Source organism: Oryx dammah, unplaced genomic scaffold (genome assembly GCF_014754425.2).
Source record: "Oryx dammah isolate SB20612 unplaced genomic scaffold, SCBI_Odam_1.1 HiC_scaffold_7, whole genome shotgun sequence".
NCBI lineage: Eukaryota > Metazoa > Chordata > Mammalia > Artiodactyla > Bovidae > Oryx > Oryx dammah.
In genome coordinates, this window is record NW_024070191.1 from 24,464,924 (window position 1) to 24,487,418 (window position 22,495).

Sequence of the window (22,495 nt, forward strand, 5' to 3'; positions counted from 1 at the left end):
ATGGGTTATATTTTAAAAGAAGTAACATTGTTGGAAGCAGATATCCAGAATCAGCATTCACCCTAATTACAGAATTCAACCTATAAATCTACAGTCATATTTCTATCAATTGTCATGTGTTCTCTAGGATTAAAAAATAAATCCCCCCAAAAAATAATAAATCCCCACTGTTACTTAAAATGAAAAGGAGATGTATAAAGACATACCAGATAAGAGGTGACCAAGCAAATGTAGACATGGTATTGTTGATTCCCAAGTATCAATAGAATGGCATTCAGTTCAGTTCAGTTCAGTTCAGTCGCTCAGTCGTGTCCGACTACATACATGGAAAATGAGAAACATCACCTACCTATCAACCACGTGCTACATGCGTGCTAAGTTGCTTCAGTCACATCCAACTCCTTGCAACCCCATGAACTGTAGCCCGCCAGGCTCCTGTGTCCATGGGGATTCTTCAGGCAAGAATACTGGAGTGGGCCACCATGCCCTCCTCCGGGAGATCTTCCCAACCCATGGGTTGAACCCTTGTCTCATGTCTCCTGCATCTTTACCTCTAGCGCCACCTGGGAAGCTGACCACAAGAAGCTGTACAAAGCACAACTTCATGCATGCGAGGCATCATTGAAATAGAAAACACAAACTGTTAAAGTCTTCCACTGTGATTCTGAGTTTTTCAAATCCTCCTCATATTTGTAATACATTCCTCTAAGAAACTGAGAAAATAAACATGAAACTATCAGGGTGTTGAATATCATATTTAACTAACTTGATTTTTAACAAATAGAACAAAAGCAGAGACTGTACACTCTGAATGTTTATTTAAAATAACTGGCTTGTGGAGAAGGAAATGGCAACCCACTCCAGTATTCTTGCCTGGAGAATCCCAGGGACAGAGGAGCCTGGTGGGCTTCCGTCTATGGGGTCACACAGAGTCGGACACGACTGATGCAACTTAGCAGCAGCAGCAGCAGCATAGAACTGGGGGGCTGGGAGTGGATGGCTAGGGAGGTGACAGCCTAAAGATATGGGGTTTCTTTTTGAGATGAAAATGTTCTAAATGGTGATGGTTGCATATATCTGTGAATATGTCTAAAACCCATTGAATCATATACTTTAAATGGGTGTATTGTATGATGTCAATTATATCTCAATAAAACCTTTTTTAAGTTTAAAAATATAAAATAACTGGCTTGGCTACAACTCAAATGTTATCCTGTTGTCTGGGAGGAAGAAATTTTCCCTCTACCCTTCTACGTTATTTTGACTGGTCTAAGAATTAAATTGGCATGAGATATGCATAGATAAACGGGAGAAAAGCCCACAAAAGCTGAATGACACGTATCCGTGGAAGAGACCCAGAGTAACTCAAAACGGCTGAAACCCTCCAGTTAAAGACCATTTTCGGCTAAAGATAAAAGAGGATGTTGGGGGTAGTGATTTGGCACTTCAAAGGAAAGGAAAGCAATTTATATGGAGATGAAAAGCAAATGTTTGGTAAATAAATATTTGCTGGGCCCTGCGGAGACAATGGGACGGAGGAATTTTAACAGACTTTGCTGGATTCCTCCCCATCTACACACCTGGTCCAGACTAGGTTATCTAAGGTGATGTTCTCTTCCTGAAGCAGGGGCTCTGTCTGCATTCTTCAGGAGGAAGGTCAAAGTTTCTTCCTGAGCCTCTTGTTCCTTCCTTACTTTCAGCTTGAATAATGTGCATGCCAAAAAGACATTTAGGGGTGGCCAATTTTGCTCCCCTGCACTGTCAAACACTTGAATTTATAAAATGCATAAGTCAGAGTCTTGAAGTAATTACACCCAATGGCTCATTTTGGTTACTGAAAATTTCTTAAAGTGGAGTGTAAGGCAAGGAAATGCAGAAGAAGGAACTTTCACTGTTCCTTGTATGTATTTGCATTCTTTGAATTTTGTGGCAGTGAACATATGTATTTATTTCAGTGTATTAATCATTGAACAACTTTATTGGGATGTAATTTACATACCATGAAATTTACCATTTTAAGTGTACAAGATTTTTTTCATAAATTTACTAAATTTAAGAGTTGTACAACCACCCCAAGGGGTCACACAGAGTCAGCTTGGCAGCACTTTGGTGGAGATGCCAGGAACCCCAAAGTCAAGAGCAGAAGCTTTTCCACTGAAATTTTCTATGGCAACTAGTAGGGAGTCAGTTCCCTCAGCTACTGTTCTAGTTAAAAATAGATTCCCCGGGCTTCCCTGGTGACTTGGTCATAATCACTTGTGGGAGTCTGTGGAGTCTTTGAGTCAATGTCTTAGATGGCCTCAAGGATCTCTATTTTTAAAATAATCTATAAAAAATTTTAAACTATTTGTTTCACAATGGTGATAGATGGACAGTACAAGTGGTCCCCCTCCAACCTTACGACTTCCTTTTTTTCCATTTTCCTACACACTTCTACATATTTGTCTCTTCAGGTGAAATCAGGAATATTTTGCCCTGTTCCTCCCAAATTCTGTTGGTGTTTTGATTGAGATCATATTAAATGGATAGGTTAATTTATGGAGAATAATATCTTTTCAATACTGCATCTTTTTATCCAAGAATATAGTATGTCCTTCAGCTTTTTTTCAAGTGTTCTTATATGTCCCTTGGTAGGACTTTTTTTTTCTATGTCCCTTAGTAGGATTTTTTTTTTCCATTGAAGAATTTTTTTAGTTTTTGGCCACACCATACCATCTTAGTTCCTGACCAGGGATTGACCTTGTACCCCCTGCATTGGAAGCATGTAGTCTTAACCACTGGACTGCCGGGGAAGCCCAGTAGTGATTTACCAGGTCTATCAGCTACGTCTTGCCTATCTCTGGTCAAGTTCACTGTAGGCAGTTTATCTTTAAGCTGATATTGTAAACGGGATCTACCACAGCTATTTTAAATTGACATTTTCATATGGGGAAGTTATTGATTTTTTTCATACAATCATACAATCAAAAATTTCATACAATTTTTTAATGCAATCAACCACTAGCTGAATGCCCTCATTTCTGATAGCTTTTCAGTTGATTCCAGTTTTTCAGATACATATCATCTGCAAATAATTTGGCCTCCCATTTTTCAAACCGTGTACCTCCTTTCACTTGCTAATTACACTGACTACTGCTTCCAAATTGCATTGCTAATTGCATTGCTTATTTCTATTGAGAGTCCCTTGGACAGCAAGGAGATCAAACCAGTAGATCCTAAGGGCAATCAGTCCTGAATATTCATTGGAAGGAAGGATGCTGAAGCTGAAGCTCCAGTACTTTTGGCCACCTGATGCAAAGAGCGACTCATTACAAAAGACCCTGACACTGGGAAAGATTGAAGGCAGGAGGAGGGGATGACAGAGGATGAGATGGTTGGATGGCGTCACCAACTCGAGACACATGAGTTTGAGCAAGCTCTGGGAGTTGTTGATGGACAGTGGGGGCGGGAAGCCTGGCGTGTTGCAGTCCATGGGGTCACAAAGAGTCAGACACGACTGAACTGAACTGAGTGCTTCCAAAATAATGTTAGATAAAAATGACACAGTGGAAATACGTGTTTACTAACATACTTTTGGTTTACACTTTGGGACATTTGTACCAACTGAATCTGATAGAACCAATCCCCAAATGAGCACTGGGGAACCACTGCCGTACACCTGGCCTTGAGGCATATTGCTATTTCCAAGCTCCCAACAGAACAGGAGGGAACACGAGGTCTCTAAAATTTCCTAAGATTTTGGGAGCCAGGCCCCCTTGCTATCGTTGGGGAAGGGTGTGGCAACTCCTTGTACAATCTTTGGCTGTGGCCCTAACCAATTGTGCTGTGAGGTGTTTAAGACAGACCTCGCCTGCCAGAGAGCCATCCTTATCACTCCATCCTGTGCCTGGCAGAAAGCAGACTCTCCAAAGCAAATGTTGTATATTAACACATATAAATGCAATCTAGAAAGATGGTACTGATGAATCTATTCTTAGGGTAGCAATGGAGATGCAGACATAGAGAAGAGACTTGCAGACACAGTGGGGAAAGGAGGCAGTGGGACGAACTGAGGGTAGCATCAAAACATATCCACTACCGTGTGTAAAATAGATAGCCAGCGGGAATTTGCTATGACTCCGGGAGCTCAAACTGGTGCTGTGACAAGCTAGAGGGGTGGGAGGCGGGAGGGAGGTTCAAGAAGAAGTGGACATATATACCTGTAGCTGATTTACACTGATGTACAGCAGAAACCGGACAGTATACTTCCCTGGTGGCTCAGACAGTAAAGCGTCTGTCTACAATGCGGGAGACCCAGGTTCAATCCCTGGGTTGGGAAGATCTCTTGGAGAAGGAAATGGCAATCCACTCCAGTACTATTGCTTGGAAAATCCCATGGACGGAGGAGCCTGGTAGGCTACAGTCCATGGGGTCGCAAAGAGTCGGACACAACTAAGCGACTTCACTTTCACTTTTCAGGGCAGAAACCAGCACAATATTATAAAACAATTATCCTCCCATTAAACATAAATAAATTTTAAAAAAAGAAAGCAGACTCTCAGATGAGGACATCTGTGTCTTACCCTTCACCTCTTCCTGTCTAAAAAATCCAGTTCTCAGAGATTTCCTCTCTGCCTTCACCTGTCACCTTCCGTGGTGTTTAGGGTGCTCACAGATTTGAGTGGCCCGTCTCCACAAGATTACCATCAAATGATTCGGATCTTCCAAGTCATCATATTGGCAGTTTTTCGGGAAAGGATAAACTAAGCCAGAGGTGGTCGAAAATGTATTTATTTTTCTTCAAATGATCTTTGTTTCAAGCAATAAATAAAAAGACATGTTGACTTTTCTAAAAAAAAAAAAAAAAAAACCAAAAAATTCCCCTAAACTATATACATCCTACAGAAATACAAGCATATCAAATGTAGAAATGACATCACTCTGAAAGATGGGGCTATTTACAGAAATTACAAGTATTGCATTGCTGTCTTGAAGAAGCCTCTTTCTGGCATGACTCGTAAGCTCTAAGGGAGAGCAGGGTCCTCTTCAAAGAGGTGGCACTCTCCAGCCTTCGTTCTTTTCCCCCGGCTGCACCATGCGACATGTGGGATCTTAGTTCCCTGACTAGGGATCGAACCCACACCCCCTGCATTAGAAGTGCGGGCTGGACTGCTAGTGAAGTCCCTCTCCATACTTCTTGATAAACAAACCAACTTGCAAAGAGCTAGACAGCCAGACACGTTCCTCAGTTCCTTAACAACCACAGATCAGCTTTCGAGGGGTGTGAAAAAAGACCTCGTCCAGGTCTTAGGCCCCGTGAGCTCCTGACAGAACCCATATTGTCCCTCAGCAGAGCTGGGGCCACGTGGGGCCAGGAACAACTGTCTGCTGTGGTTTCTGCCACACAAGCCAGCTCTGTGTTATCAAGCCCTGGCCTCCAACAGCACCTTGCCATCTAGAAAGTTAAGTTTCCCAAACTCAGTTATGCAGGGAGAGCACTTAGGGAGCTTTGAAACCTACTGATGCCCAGGTCCCTCCTCCAGAATTCCTGGTGTACCTCGTGTGGGCTAACGGGCAGCCAAGGTGAACCCTTACTTTACCAACAAAGGCTGGTGGCCAAACTCTGATCTCACGGCCCCCTCCTCTCACATTGAAATCGCCCATCCCACCTCCCTCTGCCCATCTTCCCAAGAATTTTGGATTTTTTTCTCATACAGAATCAGAATCAACTCTCTAGAATCAGGCTAGGATGGACATCTGAGGAAAATGGCCTCAGAGACCACAACTAAGGCCGGGAGCTCCCTGCCAGCAGCTCATAGGTGGCTTCAGTATTATACTGCTGGGGGGGGGGGTGCTCCACCCACACCCTGGGGTCACAAAGACACTGGAGGGAACAGCAGCATTCTCCAGTCTCTATACATGATCCAGTGAGTCAATAACACAGGTCACCATGGATCAAAGTGGCAAAGCTTTCTGACTGCGACGGAAATTGCATGTCACCAGAAATCACTTCACGGGAGAGACACCTGTTGAAACCCAGTGGCCGTTTGGAGGGACTTCGTGGTGCCATCTTCATTAGAGCTCTTTCTTCCAAGTCATCAAAGAGGCTTCTGATGGTAAAAGTAGACAGTGACCCCAAATCCCCGATTCCAATCAAGCCCATTTCCTATTTGATTTCTAAGGGTTTGGGGACTCACTCTTATCAGGTACAAAGAAAATGGCTTTATAAATAGAGGTTTGACACTGTGACACGTGACTTGAATTGGAAAGCAGGGAAGAGACCTGGTCGGGGCGGGTCCTGGGCTCCGACTGTCTGGGCAGCTGGAATCCAGTCTGAGAAAGCATGACACACAGATTTTGGCAAATGTACACTCATTCTGTAAAAAGTCAATCTGTTCTAAGCTACTTTCCCTCCCCCTTCAAGCCGTCCCTCCTGCGGACCTATCTGTCTGTGGGAACCCACACTTTTACAGCAGTGGAGCCCATTCGACCACAATTCATCACAAAACATGAAGCAACTTCCAGGAATCAAGGAAGACAAGGGAACGTCCCGCTGAGCTGTCTGTAGGCCCAGTGTCATGAACCTGACCCCTCCACGTCTTCAGGAGGGGTTCAGCCAAGCAGCTCCCAGCGAAGGAGGGGGCCTTGGGCTTTTCTGAAAACAGGAAGTGGGAACTCTGGCCACACCCAAGACAGGGCTTGACAAAGGTAGGACAAATGATGCCAGGTTCATGGGAATGGAAGGAAGCGTAAGGAACCTCGTCCTGTCTGGGACGTGGGGACAAGAAGGAGCATTCCGACACTATGCTGACATCGAGGCTTGAAGTTATCAATGGGTGAGCAGCACTTCGATCCTCAGAGGGCAAAACAACCCCCAAAAGCAAAACCTAAAGCATGCTCTCATTTCTAGACAAGTTTGGAATTACTGCTAACCTGGCATTGGGGAACAACACTGTTCCACGATACTCTAAGTTAAATAACCCGCGCTTAGTTCCCTCCTCCCTCCCCCCCAAGCCCAACCCACCTGCTCCTTGTTCCAAAAGCCACACCTCTATTTGGAAAGGCCCCCTGAAAACGGCATTATCTCAAGAAAGGATTCTGCTATGGCACTCTAATGCCCATCCAGAAGCCAGCTTCCCTGCAAAGAGTCTGCCTGACTCCTCATTCACGCTCTCTTGCTGTCCTAATCTTCCACGGGGCTTCCAGTGGGGTATCCACCACGCCCTTCTTTTTATTCACCTATTCACTTTACAAATATCCACCTACACCAGGAATCTTTTACGATCACAAGAATTTGTTGGCATACTTCATTCCAAGCAAACCCCCTAAAATTAAAATCTGATTTAGGCAAAAGAGGAAAAAAAAATTGGTGCTTACACTTTCCCTTTTGGGTCTATCTCTTATTAGCTGGGTTCCCCAAGGGCCTTGGCAAATGATTTGCTGCAGGAAAATCTGAACTGCACCCAATTTTTTTTAGGAGCACCTTACACGATATGGCATTTATCAAGTCCTCGGGCAGGTCTAGGAGGAAAACGCTTCCACCGCCAAACTGAGCTACTGATCACCCGAAACGGTTGTATGGTTGTGGTTTCAATTCGTTTCGGTGGTCCATGTGCTAGTCTTCAGTCCATATTCAAGGATGCGCTGTCTGCAGATATACACACCCCCAGGTTCTGGTATCCGCGATGGAAGGAGGGGGTGCTGGAACCAATCTCCCACGGATACCCAGGGTCAACGTTAACAACGTCCTCGCTTCCCTCTCTCCTCCTCCTACCCTGCCCCCTTCCCAGCGATAGCAAATGCAAGCTGATCGTCATGCCATCTCAAACACACCACCTCACTGCATTGACGTCTGCATGCTGCTGTGCTCCGCTGGTCCACACCAACATTAATATATTCTAAAGTCACGGTCCCTAGACTTTGTGTACTTACATACTCTGAGGAAATTCTCAATAAATACTTTTATTTATTATTAAGCATAAGTATTCACCTGTTGATGGTGACTTAAAAAGGAAAACCATGTCCTAAAAGATTTCTTCAAAAGAAAAAATAATAATAATTCCTGTAACTACAACAAGAAAAGGACCAAGCACACAGAAGCAGGCACTTCTGGTCAACTTGTTTTCGGCCCTTTGCCTCCCCTCCACCACCACCCCCCCCCTTAATAAAACCGGGAGGGCACATTTGCCAGGATCTGTGGGTTTCCTAACTTCAAGCCTTACTGCTTAAAAAAAAAAAATGAGGTAAGAAATTCCTATCTGAAAAGTAAAACTGACACACAAACCAAGACCCAGGTCTTCCCTGCCTGCCGAGGAAGCCGTTATTGCTCTAAGTTGGAGTGTTTTGTTTGTCTGCGTTTAAATATGTATTTGAGGTCCTTATTGCCATTCTAGCTGGCCCCAGCCAAAGAGAGATGGATGGAAGGAGCTTGGTCACCAGGCCCCTTGCGGGTCAGTCCGGACCTACTACCCGGCCACCGGGCCCCACCCGACGCGGGCTGGTGTGGGGGTGGGGGGGCATTCCGAGGGTTCTAACAGCTGGGGGAGGTGGTGATGGGGCTGTGCAGGTAGGGCAGGCTGCTGGGGGCCGGGTGCACCCCCACGGAGACCGGGAAGCTGAAGACAAACTGCGACGTGGGCGTGGGGGTGGCCTTGCCCCGCTCGCGCAGGGGCCCCGACGGGCTGGCGGCCTCCACCGCGCAGGACGTGGCCAGCACCTGCGACTCGAACTGCAGCAGCTGGCCCATGAAGCTGAAGTTGGGCGAGATGATGCTCCGCCGCTGCTTGACGAACTCGAAGGCCTCCTCCAGCCGCACGCGCTTCTTCATCATCAGGTAGGCCAGGCAGATGGTGGCCGAGCGGGAGATGCCAGCCTGGCAGTGCACCAGCACGCGCCCGCGGCAGTCCTTCACCGCATCTGGGCAGAGAGCCACGCGCCCGTTAGTGTCCCCAAGTCCCCATCCTTCCCTGGGCGGGACGAGGGCACTGGGGGAAGGATCTGAGAAGCATCGGCTGGGGCCCTCCCTCCGAACCACGGAAGGGACAGCCCTCCGAGGCTGACGCCAGGAGAGAGAGGAAACCCACGGGGCCAGGGAGTGCCGTCGGTTCTAGGCTATTTTGGAGACTTAACCAGACGAATGTGCCAGGCTTAGGAAATACACATGCTAAAGCCCGGTGCGAGCACACATGGAGGGGTTTTCATTTTCAGGAGCAAAAACAGTGACCCAGTTCTCTCTGTGTCTTCCTCTCCACCCCTAAGTCTTATCTGCCTGGCAGGTAGGACATCCAAGGCAATAGTTCTTGGCTCTATCAGCTACCAGTGCCTGTGGTTTGTATAAGTCCATCTTCCTACCCCTTGGCAACTCAACACCCCAAGGGCCAGCCTTCCTACTGAGAAAAGAGGGAAAATAGGCACCCTCTGGGCAGGGCCCTTTCTAAGTCCCTCCTTCAACACTCTAGCTCCAAGTGGTTCCCTCTTCTCTCGCTTCCTGTCTCTGCCAGCCTTGCACCCAGCGCCCCATCCCTGAACCCAGCGCCCCGGCCAGGGCCAGCCTACCGATGTACTCGATGGCCTCCATGAACCAGGAGCTGATGTCAGCCTTGTGATTGTCCTCCACCGGGATACACTTGTACTGATAGTGTCCTTCGAAGTGGTTCGGGCAGTCGGAGGAGACGTTCAGCAAGGCCGTGATGCCCAGGGCATCCAGCATGTCCCTGCGGGCCGCATGATAGGCACTGCCGAGGTAGAGGAAGGGCAGGATCTCCACCGGACCCCCCTGCAGAAGGGGAGAACAAAAGGGCCCCCCAAACATTGTAAGTATAAGACAGCGGGGCAGAGGGCTGGCATGGTAGGATGGGGAGAGGGAGCCAGTCTGGGGTGGGAGGGTGCTGTCAAGGGCTGTGGGAAGATGGCCTGTGGACACAGCCCCTCCAGATCTCCCCATGTCCTGCTGGCGCTCCAGGAGGGAGTGATGCGCTCAGTGGGACCTCTCTGGCCTTGATGCTGTGCTCTGCCTTGATGCTGGGCTCCCCTCTCTGGTTCAAGCAGCCCACCTCCCCCCGCCCCCTGTGACCAGTGAGGCAGAAGACACAACGCTGGCCTTGTTCATCGTTTGTGATGTGAGGAGCTTACACCTGCTACCACTAAGCTACTTGCTCCAGATCAAAAACAGACGCCATAGCAACCTCAAAGCCAAGAGGAGGGATCCTGGCAAAAGGAGGTTATGTTGGCTTTGCTAATGACACGATTCTGAGGCGGATCAACACAAGTGATGTGGGGTTTGTGGAGCAGAGTTGCAGGACCCCATCATTTTACTCCATCTCTGTCTAAAGGAGAGGGCTGAAAGGGGCTCATAGTGGCATGAGCTGGTTTTCTTAGAAGGGTTGGTTGTCCACTGATGTTCACTTAGCATTTACGATTAGCTTGTATGGGGGGCGGACAGCTCTGCCTGTTGTGAGCCAGGGCTGGGGTCTCAGCTTCCCACAGAGCAGCCCACACACTTCTGGGCTCCCTGCTTGTCTGCACATAACTCTGGGAGAAAAGTCAGGGACTTATGTCTTTACATTCTTTTTTTAAGTAAGGGTAATGAGAGAAGGAAGGGGAAGAATTTCAAAGGAATAATGGATTCCACCTAAGGTTGCATCCCAACACCCAGCATTGAGGCCCTGAGTCCTGAGCCTCTGACAAGCAGAAGTCTGATCTCAGCCCGCACCTGGTCGTGCAGTGGGGTTCCACAGGAGCTGCAGCTCAGGTCCAAGGACTCCGCCGTGCTTGGGGGCACAGCAGGTGGGATGGCTGCCAGAGCCTTGGTCTTGGAACAGAATTCTGGGTACTCGGAGGAGAACCTCTCATAGCCACCTGTAAAGGAGAAAGATGCTCAGGTTAATGGGGTCACTGAACAAGCAGGAAACCAAACCAGGGGAGAACTTGAACCCTACCCTTCACAGAGGAGAGCTGTTGGTAAGCTAGGGCTGGTTGCACCTATATTGGCCACTGGGTGGCGCTGTGGGCCCAGAGATAATGGCTAAGGAGCCCTTCTTCCAGAGATGGGGAGACTGCCTTGGGGAAGAATGCATCCTAAAGCTGGAAGAAAAGCTTTAGGGACAAGACTTCGGCTTAGACTGCAGATACACAAAGGAGGATGTGCAGGGGGAGATGAAGAAGGAATGCTTTCTTTACAGTGATGACAAAGAAAGAGGGAAGAGCCACTAGGGGTTTCCATGAGGCCACAATTGAGTCCTGGGACCCACAAAGATGTCTGTCATCCCCCACCTCCCGCTCTTCTTTGAGAGAGGTTCTCCAGTGTGGAAGAGAATAAAAAAACTATTATCCTGGCACCAGCCCTTCTGGACCTCAGCAACAGAACAGATGCCAACCACACAGCCTCATGAACAGCTGTTCCATCAACAAGGGGCCAAAACGAGAGGAAACGGGCTTAAATCTAAACAAATCCCTCTTGCCTCACCCAGGTTTGGGGCACGGGAGGATTTCCTGACCTGAGAGTTGCTAAGCCCTGGAATGGTTCTCTGCGGAATCATCTTCCGGGGAAAGGAGGTCGTTTAAGTAAAAGGAGACCAATGGCCAACTTCTGTGGAGTAGCGTTAGTGGCACTCAGGCAAGGGCGGCTGGGCAGGGGTGGGCAGAGACGCAGGCGGAGGCGGGCAGGGAAACACACCAAGAAGAGACAGTCGGCCTGTGTCTCTGATTTTCTTGTTGCACTCTGGGACTTTGCTTTTCGGGAAACTTACCATCTATTATTGTCAAGGTTTGGCCCTGCTTGTTTTTTTTTTTTTTTTTTTTTAATTTTTTGTTGGTGGTAGTTTTTGTTTTGATGTGGACCATTTCTGGAGTCTTGACTGGACGTGTTTGGGGGGCTTCCCAGGTGGCACAGTGGTAAAGAATCTGTCTGCAGTGCAGGAGATGCACACAGGTTCAATCCCTGGGTCAGGAAGATCCCCTGCAGGGGGGCATGGCAACCCACTCCCATATTCTTGCCTGGAGAGTCCCACGGATGGAGGAGCCTGGCCAGCTACAGCCCACAGCGTCACAAAGAGTCGAACACAACTGAGCATGCGTGCACTGCCTCTGTTCTGTGTTTTGGTTTCTCGGCCCTGAGGCACGTGGGATCTCAGCTCCCCAATCAGGGGGATCACACCTGCGCCCCCTGCACTGGAAGGTGACGTCTCAACCCCTGGACCAAGAGGGAAGTCCCTCTGCTTGTATTTTTACTTTGCAGTTTCTATTGGACCAAAAAGAGATTATCAATGAACTCAGCAGGGTCTGCGGGTTGTGGAACAACCACTCAATGGATGGTCACGTTGGCAGCTGGCCCGTTACACCTTTATGACTAAGTGACAGGGTGGGTGCCATTGCTCTCTTTCCCTACCATTCAAAGCAGTTTTCCAACATGTGACGGTTAGTCAATTCCTGGACACTACCGCTTCGGAGGGGAAAGAAAATGATCATTTGCCACATCATAAGGCTTCCAGAAACAGGGCAGACATTTTTTCCTCTCTGAGCGGGAGGCTCCTGGTTTCCCTCCCCCAGGCTATAAATGGCGATTTCTCTGGTCACAGGCCCTCACTCTGCTGAGTCATAATGACCAGCCTCCCTGGAGGGAAAACCTGCTGGAGGGCCCAGTCCTGCCCTCTTCAGAGGTGCTAGGGGCCTGAGTGGACCTCTTGTCAGGAGCAGCCCTCCCTTTCGCCTATAAACCTGCCAACGCTTCCGCCCCAAATGGAGGCTATAAGCAATGAGAGCCGGCAAGTGCCTTTAGCTGAAGCCCCTGTGATAGGCCTCTGGGATGGAAACTTTGGGAAATGCTGCCCTTTGGAGAAAATAAAAGGAGAAGTGGGTCCATCCACAAACCGATGTTGATCGTCTATATGAAACACCATTACTTGCTACTCTGTACTTCTAGAGGATCTGAAAAATTGAATGAAAGGATCTGTGTGTTTATTACATAATTTGAACATTAAAATACATTTCAAAGAGATACATTCGGAGAAGGCAATGGCACCCCACTCCAGTACTCTTGCTTGGAAAATCCCATGGATGGAGGAGCCTGGTGGGCTGCAGTCCATGGGATCTCGAAGTCAGACATGACTAAGCAACTTCACTTTCACTTTTCACTCTCATGCATTGGAGAAGGAAATGGCAACCCAGTCCAGTGTTCTTGCCTGGAGAATCCCAGGGACAGAAAAGCCTGGTAGGCTGCCATCTGTGGGGTTGCACAGAGTTGGACACGACCTAAGCAACAGCAGCAGCAGCAGCAGCAGCAGCAAAGAGATACAAGACGTTGAGGGGTGCCCTCCAAAAAGCTCATCACCTGGATGGGCAGGCCAGCAGAGTCACAGGAGGGTCAGGGCGAGGCTCCAAGGTCATAGAGAAGCAGTGGCCCTTAGGGCTGAAGGAGCCAAGGAACCTAAGTGGTAGAAAGAACGTTCTTCCCGTTGCTGAGAAGGCACGGACCAGGGGACCAGACGGAAGGGAAAGAGCCTTGCCTTTGCAGTCAGATGCACAGCTCTGAGTTGAAATGCCAGCCCCTGTGAATGAATCATAGGCTATGCAGCCTAGAGACATCACTGAACCTCTCTGAACCTCCTCCTCATTTATAAAACGTAATGAAACTTCCAGACCGGGAGTCCGGGAGTCTCCAGTGGGGACTGACTGGAACAGGCAGTGTGCTGTGCCTGGCCCCAGGGAGACACGCAATGAATGTTTCCTTCTTTGGTACCTAAGGGGATTCCAGCTTCACTGGCAACTTCTCACACTCAGGACAGCTTTCTCCTCCTGGGCTTTCCTTCTTTTTTCCAGTGGGCATCTGGAGAGCTGGTAGTTAAGCAGTAGAACAGGTACCAGGCACTTCCTGCGTCCCACGTCCCCTGCCCAGTCAATGACATCTGCTACCTCCAGGGCTGACCATCAATCAATCCCCAGGGAGCAGCAGAACCCTGGAGGGGTCCCCAGCCTGCAGCTGACCCTGGGGGTGTGGCAGGTGTGGGGGATGGGGGAGGGTGCAGGCAGGCCCAGAGACCAGACCAGGCTTGAAAGGGGGGCTCTCTGTCATCTCCCCAAGGCTGCACGTAACAGGACAGAGAGATAGTAGTGGTCAGGAAAAGGCACCATTACAACGAAGCGGCAAAATGATTACTGAAAAGTTCTTTCGCTCTGGAGACAGGAGCAAAGGGAGGGTGGCGTCCCTGACATGGGAGCAATGGAAAGGATTTCCCTCTGGAGCCATCATTAGCTTTGGGGGGATCTGTGACTGGCAGTTACAAGGAGCATCAGCAAAGGACCTCCTTCTGGGGCCCAGACAGGACCTCGGATGAGCAGAACACACCCTCGTGGGGTCGGGAGCTCCTGGGTGATGCAGTGCAGATACAGGAGTGCAGGTCAAGGGCCGTTCAGTCCACACCTCACAAGGTCACACTCCAATCCAGGTTAATAAAAATGACAGACCCTCTTAAAAGGAAATGTTCATTATGTGTCAGGCTCTTCCCACCCTGGTATCCAACCAGCAGCCCTGGAGGAAGGTGTGCCGAGCCCCAATTTAACAGAAGAGAAAACTGAATTGCACGGCGGCCCCCAAGTAAGGGCATTCAGCCCGCAGCTGCTGCTGCTGCCACTATGTCACTTAAGTCGTGTCCAACTCTGTGCGACCCCATAGACGGCAGCCCACCAGGCTCCCCGCCCCTGGGATTCTCCAGGCAAGAACACTGGAGTGGGTTGCCATTTCCTTCACCAATGCATGGAAATGAATAGTGAAAGTGAAGTCGCTCAGTCCTGTCCGACTCTTAGCAATCCCACAAACTGCAGCTCACCAGGCTCCTCCGTCCATGGGATTTTCCAGGCAAGAGTACTGGAGTGGAGTGCCACTGTCTTCTCCAGAAGGGGCCTCAAAGTCACTTGGAACCCGGTCATCAGGAGCCCGCCCTGGTGCTTGCCCACCGCTGCTTCTCCAGTGGCCCTTCTCTAAGGGCCGCCCCCCGCAGTGGTTCATCATTCTAGGAAAGAATTTTGATGCAGAAATAGAAAGAAGGTGAACAGGGCACTGCTAACATTTCACTGGATTCTGCTTCTCTCTGATCCTTTTCAAACTCCAGGTAGTTATGGAGGAGTCCTGACCAGCACCTTTTTTTTAATTTAATGAAACAAAATAAAAACAACCTGCATTTATAGAGGGTATAGTTTCATGGCACTCTGGTTTCACAGTGATGGTCCCCATCACAGGGACTCCCCTGGCACTTAAAGGCACTTGCTGGTTCTTCTCCCAGACTGTATGCAGCACGTGCTGCAGTGAGGCACGAGCCCAGTACAGGGCGACAGACACCTGGCCAGGCTGTAAGCTGTTGCAGGACACCACTCAAGTCTTACATCTCTTGAGGGAAAGTGTATTTTAAGAGCTCAAATTATGTAATAAACACATGGATCATTTCACTTTTTAAAAAAGGTCAGCTCCTCTAGAAGTATATAGAGAAGCCCTATACTAGGTCCTGATGGAAACAAAACTCAGTTTCTTACAGTGGGTGGCAGTGAAGATGACTGTTCCCAGCCTCTCTCCTCAGTGCCTGCCTCCCCAGCTCACATCTGTGCAGGTACCATAGCCACGACCCTTTCAGCAAGAGCGAGATTTACTTGTATTTTTTAATCTTTGATCACATCCTGCAGCATGCGGGATCTTAGTTCCCCGACCAGGGATAGAACCTGTGCTGCCTGTACTGAGAGTACACAGTCTTAGCCACTGGACCACCAGGGAAGTCCCAAGAGCTAGATTTCAATCTCCAAGCTTTATCTAGAACTCACGAGAGGGAAAGTTTATTGCCACTGTAGACACAGTGGGGTGGGATGGGGGAGCTTCTATCCTGTGGCCTTGGAGCTATGTGGGGTGGGGGGCGGAGGCAGACAGGTGTAGAGGAGCCCCAGCTCTGACTGTGGGAGCTAGAAGAGACACATCCCCTCCTAAGCCCCGTTTTCCACCCTCAGAATGCAAGGATTCCAGACGCTATCATCTCGAAGCTCCAACATTCTGTGCTCCTAAATGGTCATGAACTGACTTGCCGACTACCAACTGACAGCAGGTATATTTCCATCAGACCTGTGTATTTCCACCTTCTGAACACAATCTCACACACATTCGCCAGTGAATTCCCATCGTTTTTTTTTTTCCTTACATCCTGTCGCATGTAATTTGGTAACAGATATGCTGACTAATTTTGACCTGTTTTTCCCATGTTCTTATTTAATAATATACCTTCTGGCCTTAAAGCTCTCATTTTCTCATCTTAACTTACAAACTGGAGTGTCTGGGGGGGCGGGGCAGAAAGGACTATAATTTTCTACCCAACTTCCTTGAGGAATAGCTACGCCTAGGGTTCAACTCTGGGTTCTTTTTGTCTTCTCAGAGGGACAGCGAGGCAGTTTTCAAAGCTGACAGAAACTGTGAAACTGGCTGGCCCCCTGCTCACGCAGGCGGGGCAAGGGAGATGTGTGAGAAAGTCCTCTGAAAGGGCAGGCTGCTGCAGTGCCCGTCATCTCGCCGTAATAGGACTCTTAAAGGGGTCTGTGATGGGAAGGACAGCCTTTTGGTGGTGACGATGATCGCGGATCTTAACGTGGCTGCCACTTTTTCCCTGTTACCCTCTCTACACTCACGATATCAACCTGTTCACAAACAAGGCTCATGGCCTTGCTGTCCTGGGACATCTTATCAATATCAAGCAAACACTGCCCAGCAGGCAAAGTCTGGGGACATCTGAAGGTCCTTTGGCTTTGAGAACTTCCAAGAGTTCTGGTTTACATATATGGGCTCCTCACCTCGGGGTTACCGGCTGAGACCTCTGGGTCCTGGGTCTGACACCCCTGGTGTCCCGGGCAGCTGGCTGGACACCCGAGGTCACACTCGCGGCTGGATCGCGTTTGCAGCGCCTCCTGGTCCTTCTCTGCCATCTGCTCCCTTCAGCAATCTGGCTTCCGTCCAGTCCCCATTTCTTCCTCCCAGCTTCCTCTTTATTAAACGGAAACTGCCTTCCAGGGAGGAAACCAGCTATCTGGTTTCGGATGTTCTGATTTTTTTTAAGGAATTCCTTGGCTCTTTAAAAAAGCCACCCTTTCTCCTCTCTGAGTTCTCTGTGCAGCCCACCTTGGGGAAGGGCAGTCTACCTTTCCTATAAGCATCCAAGACAAGCCCAAGGGAGCTGAGATGAACTTCCTGACAATAAGGCTGTCACTCTCAGTTGACACCTAGGCCCTGTCTTTAGTTGCTTTTGTGGACTGGAACCATCCAGCACAGATGATGCAAAGAGTAGTGACTTTGCCTCATTCTTTACAATTCTTTAAAGTCTCACACTATGGGTTAGGAATGTCCCTTAAGACCTACCTTTATTTTTATATTTCTAATTCTAACAGCGCAGGCTGTCATGGGTATTGTGTCCTGTATGCAAGGAGAAAAGCCAGTCCTTTTGCCTTTGGGTGAAAGGGCTGCCCTTAGCATCCCCCAGGACTCTGCCATTTGGTGCCATTGACCTGGAAATGAGGATGGGCAGGGCAGATGGGCACAGAAAGAGAAAAGATGGAACACAGCCACCTGACCTCTGCCCATAGCTCTCAGGATGGGCCTCAGTCGCTGATCACACGGAAGCGATCATGTCAGGTCTCTACGATCGGGCTCGGGGACTATCGGGTATGTGACTTCCAACCTGGAAGGAGAAGCTGGGGTATACTGATCTTCCCAATTTCTCAAAACAGCTCCAGGATGGCTTTTAAATCACAACTTGAGTAAGAACTGACAAAGGTCACAGGCTGAGAAGAACTTTAGACAGAAGAAAAAGTAAGATAATGTTTTCATACCTGAAATCTTCTGTGTAACAGACTGATCTCTTATTGGGGGGATGTGGGAAGTAAAGAATGACTTCTTTTAAGGTACGAAAATGCTCTTTTTGTCTTTCTCTACTGGGAGGAAGGGGTCTAAAACCCTAATCTAAGGATCTATGAAGGAAAGAGAAAGGGATTTCAAAAGAGATGTGCACTATAACTAAATCTGAAAAGCTGAAATCTCTAAACTGTCCCAAAATGCCTTACAGGGTTTTCAATAAAATGAGTTTTACCCCAGTGGGAAGATTAGCCAAAGGACCAGAAAATGTAGTGATTTGGGTTACTGCTTTTAGCAAACCTTCAGTATTATTAGGAATTGTAAAGGCCAGCTAGCATTGCCTTAATCTTAAGTAAAGAAATGAGTTCTTGCCTGTGGTATTAGTTATTAACTATCTGTACTATATAACCAACTGCCCTTCAAAGTGGCAGAAATAGAAAAATCTGCTGTTTAAACCCAGTTAATTGGTAAAAGTCGATAGCTTGTGACCAGGAAGGGTAATAGAACCTCTGAAAATATCCGGCTGTTTTTCCTGTCCCCCCAGGATGGCAGATATCAACAGTTTTCCGCGGCTTAATGTCTGACCACTTTTACTCCACCACCACCACCACACATGAATGGTTGCACAGAAGGCCCCACTGGCTGCAAAATAAAAGGAACAAATTGGGGAGGGAGGGGAATCATCCAAATTACCCGACACCTAATCAATTCAGGTATTTACTAAAGATAAATCTAAGGGGCCTGTCTCCTCCCGTTTCCCTTTAGTTTCCTGCCCCCAGGGTCTCCTGCGAGGAACCCACGTTTCCTGCTGTTCCGCTGGCGTCTGCACTGTCCGCCCCCAGGCGCATCTCCCTGCAGCGCCAAGGGAGCCCATTTCCTTCTGCCCTCACTGGGGGATTCCTTTGCAGGGGAAGGCAAGGAGAAGGAAGAGGAACTGTGTGAAGACCACCTCTGTTTAGCACCTAAATTAAAATAAGCTGAGCTGAATAGTATTTGAACCAGTTAACCTCAAAGATGTTCTACCACAAGCTGGAAGGAGATACCCTCCCTCTTTAGGCGGCGGTTGCGTCCAAAGGCAGCTCCCTTTGCTTAGAAAGACCCAGCTGAACCTCTCCTGGCCCCTCCCGGGAGGGCCTGTAAAGAAAAGGTGGACCCCACGCCCAGGCCATGCCCTCCCCAGCTCAGAGGATGAGGTCTTGGAGAGGCAGCGAGCGGTCCGCCCCTGCGCACGCCGGGTCAGACAACAGGAGGCAGTGCAGGCCTCGGGAGGAAAGAGCCCTTAAAGCACTCCTTTTCCTTCGGCCAGGCACCTCGCCAACCGCCAGGGGACTGCCGACACTATAGGCCAGCATTTGCCTCGTGCCCGGCGGCCGGCCCGCGGGGCGGCTGTCGGTACAGATCTGGCTCCGGGCTCTCCCGGCGGGATTCGGGGGAACCAGACAGGTGCTGTGAGCCCGAGGAGGGAACCTTAAAAATCTGCTTCTCTCGCCGGGAGCCGGGCCTCAGTGCGCGCCCGGAAACCCTAGGGCGGTCCTCTCTGGATTTCTTCCAGGAAAAAAAGAAAACAAAACGAACCCAGACGCCACGTGCGTCCGCTCTGCCTAGAGAAGGGTCCCGGGTTCCGAGGCCGAGTAGGCAGGCGTGCGATCGGGGTCCAAATCCAGAGCGATCGAGGTGAGCACAGCTCGGAGAACACCGCGGCCAGCCCTTGCCACTCAAAGGGGCTTTCGTCCTAGAGAAATTTCTCTCACTGTCCTTACGTGGGCCAGCACCACGCAGAGGACGACGAGCGGCGTGCTCAACCGCGGGGACCCCATCCTCGCGCTCCACCCGGTCCGGGGCCGCCGGGCTCCCGGCACACCTCGGCGCCCGGGGCCCCTAGGCCCCTGCGCCCAGGTCGCCTCGCTTAGTGCCTGGTCCTTCCGGTGCAAGGCCCTTCCTGGCACTTTCCCTTAAAGCGCTGGGAGGAGAAGGGAGGAGCGCTGGGCCCAATCAGAGGTGCTAAAGGCCGCCCTCACGAAGAAAGAAAAATCAGCAAAATCGCCTTAGTGGTTCAACCAAAGGTCAACAGCAGCATTTCCCCAGCAGCTGACAGGTCAAATGGCCAGGAAACAACTGCCGAGAACAAAGCCCCCCGCTGTTCACAGGGGCCAGCCCGACCCGCCAGCACCGAGCGGTGTGGTCGTGCCTTTTGGAAGAGGCGGTGGGGAGAGGTTTCCGCCGCCGCGCCTCCCGCCCCATCTCCCTTCCTCTCTGGTGAGCGGGTCCGGAGAGGAAGGGCAGGAGGGAGGGGGCCGGGGGCGCCGGCAGGGAAAGGGCCGGCCCTTTGATGGTGGGGGTACGAAACGCCTCCTTCGGGTCCTGGGGCGGCCAGGACCCGCAGCGGGCTAAGGAATGCACGGAATGCGGCGCGGGTGGAAGGGGCGCAGGGCCCCAGCGACTCGCCCGCTCCCGGCCTGGCCGGGCAGGTGCGGCCTGCGCCCGGGTCCTTCCAGGTGCTTGGGTAGCTTTTGGCCCCTTTGGAGTTTTCGACTTGCAGATTTGATAAGATCTCCCCTTCCCTAGAGTTTCGCACTTAAGCACGCGCCGCAATCTGAGAGTCTTGAGTCTTAACAAAAGGTCGTTACTTCTCAGCTACCTTCATTTAAGAGGCCCCATCCCGCTTGGCGACACCCGCAAATACCCGGACCTCCCGCCTCCGTCTCCGGAGCCTAAGCCTAGCCCGAGGCGGGAGGGTTTGGCCACCCTTCCTGGTGGAGCTCGGAATTCGGCGGCAGGAGAGGAGATATGGATTTGCTCCACACCAAGCCCGCAAGCTGATCCTCGATTTTGCATTTATGAACGGTTGGTTTCCAGCAGGAGCCGCAGAACCGATCACACCCCAGCGCTCACCCCCCTTCCCTCTCTTCCCCACGTCTCGGAATCTCGTAATCGGATTCGGTGCGGGACCCAGCCATGCCAAACCAATAGGCCTAACCTATCCCCCACCTCCGGCGTAGTGGCACTTGAGAGCACTTCCCTGGACTCGAAGATGGAAAAGCTGCTGAGTCGCTTCTCCCGCAAGGCCAGACCGTTAGTGGATGTAAACAAATGCAGAATCGCCGGGAAGGGTCCGGAATTGCAGGTGACTGAGCCCTCACCGTCTCTGAGGACTTCAGGAGCTCGCGCTTGCACACAAACGCACAGAACCCTTGCACACCAGCGCGCACACCAACACGCACAAAGTAGCGTTCGGGGAGCATCCCGCAGCCACGAGTCCCCCCCGGGCACCTCTTCTGCCCACTAACGCGCAGGCCGCCCAGCCCCGCCGCACCGACCCTCCAGCTCGCGCCCAGCGCCCGCGTTTACCTTTCAGCAGGCAGATGTCGGTGCGCTCGGCGTTGCGACGCAGCGCCTGCACCACCAGCGACACGGTGCTGTCCTCGCGGAGGCTCTCGGCGCGCGGGCTGCGCTCGTCGTAGACGATGACGGCGGAGTAGAGGCCGGAGCGCAGACGGGCGCGCACCTCCTCCTCGGCGGGCAGGATCTGCTCCAGGCTCACGGAGCCCTTAGCCCGCCGCCGCACAATGGTGTTGCAGCGCACGTTGACCGAGCCTCGGATGTAGCCCGCGCTGTGCGCCAGGAACGGTCTGCAGTCCAGCAGCAGGCACTTGCCGCCGCTCAGCAGCCCCAGGGCGCCGTGGCTGCCGCTGCCGCCCGCGCCGCCGCCGTTCTCGTCCCGGTTCATCAGCCTTTTGAGCACGCTGCAGTCCATCTCCCGCAGCTCGTCCACCGTCACCATGGTCGCCGGGAACCGCGTCTGTTGGACACGCGAGGAGGCGAAGGACGCCCGGGCGAGCTGGGCTCCAGGAAGGGGTGAGCGGGGGGCTACGAAGGGGCGCGCGCGGGCAGAAGCAGCCTCAAACTTGGCCCCTAGGGGCTCTCACTGGCGAACCTCTTCTCCCGGCTTCCCCTTTCTCCCGCAGATTCTCAGTTACATAGCAGTCCGGGCGGCCTCGGGCGCCGGGCAGCACGATGCCAAGGGGGAGGTGGCAGTGGAGTAGAATGTGTTTACGGGAGAGGTACGAGGGCTCCCTTCTGTTGTCGCCTCTATTGTATTTTGCCCGTTGCGCTGCTGTTCCGGCCGCGGTTCCCCCACGAACTGCCGGAGCTCCGCGCTCAGCCCCAGCCAGAGTTTCCTCTCCTCGGCGTATAGATTTATTAATGCTCCTCGGCTCTCCCCCGGGAGGGGGCAGATGCATTACTACCTCGCGAGGCTCCGCCTCTTTCCATTCTCGGCCGCGAGCCCTGCCCCGCCCCCCGCGCCCGCTCCCCGCCCCCTGGCGGCTCCCCCCGCCCCTCCGGCCCCACCTCCTCCGCGCGCCCCAGCGAGTGAATGGAGTCCCGGCCGCTCGCTCTTGGTCACGGGGACGCGACGTCACAAAGAGCGGAGTAAACAGGGTGCGCGGCGGTCGCCGCCAGGCCCATTCATAAAACCGAGACCTAGAGGAAGCGGGAGGAGGCCTCCGACCCGCTGGCGAGCGGCTGCGCCGGGACTTTGTGAATGGAGCGTGGCGGCGCCTCTCCCCTGTCTCCGCGCGCGTCCAGCCCGACCCGAGTTGCCTTGCAGCCACTGCACCCCCGCCGGAAAAAATCGCCAGCCGAGAA

At 51.2% G+C, this 22,495-nt stretch overlaps 1 protein-coding gene across 1 annotated transcript; it reads right to left on the reverse strand.

Annotated features, from left to right (window-relative positions):
• Nucleotides 1-4,971: 4,971 nt before the first annotated feature.
• Nucleotides 4,972-22,079, reverse strand: DUSP4 (dual specificity phosphatase 4). The gene is made up of 4 exons (XM_040242885.1): nt 21,197-22,079; nt 10,691-10,836; nt 9,535-9,754; nt 4,972-8,895 (listed from the first exon to the last, which is right to left on the reverse strand). The coding sequence occupies exons 1-4, from the start codon at nt 21,627-21,629 to the stop codon at nt 8,510-8,512; spliced, it is 1,185 nt and encodes a 394-aa protein (XP_040098819.1). The 5' UTR covers nt 21,630-22,079; the 3' UTR covers nt 4,972-8,509.
• Between the last annotated feature and the right edge of the window lie 416 nt (nt 22,080-22,495).

Coding starts and splice junctions, on each gene's coding strand:
- DUSP4 (XM_040242885.1), bottom strand. CDS start 21,629: ATGGTGACGGTGGACGAGCTGCGGGAGATGGACTGCAGCGTGCTCAAA. Junction 10,837..21,196: donor CGACATCTGCCTGCTGAAAG/GTAAACGCGGGC, acceptor TCTCCTTTACAG/GTGGCTATGAGAGGTTCTCC. Junction 9,755..10,690: donor GAACCCCACTGCACGACCAG/GTGCGGGCTGAG, acceptor CCCCTTCTGCAG/GGGGGTCCGGTGGAGATCCT.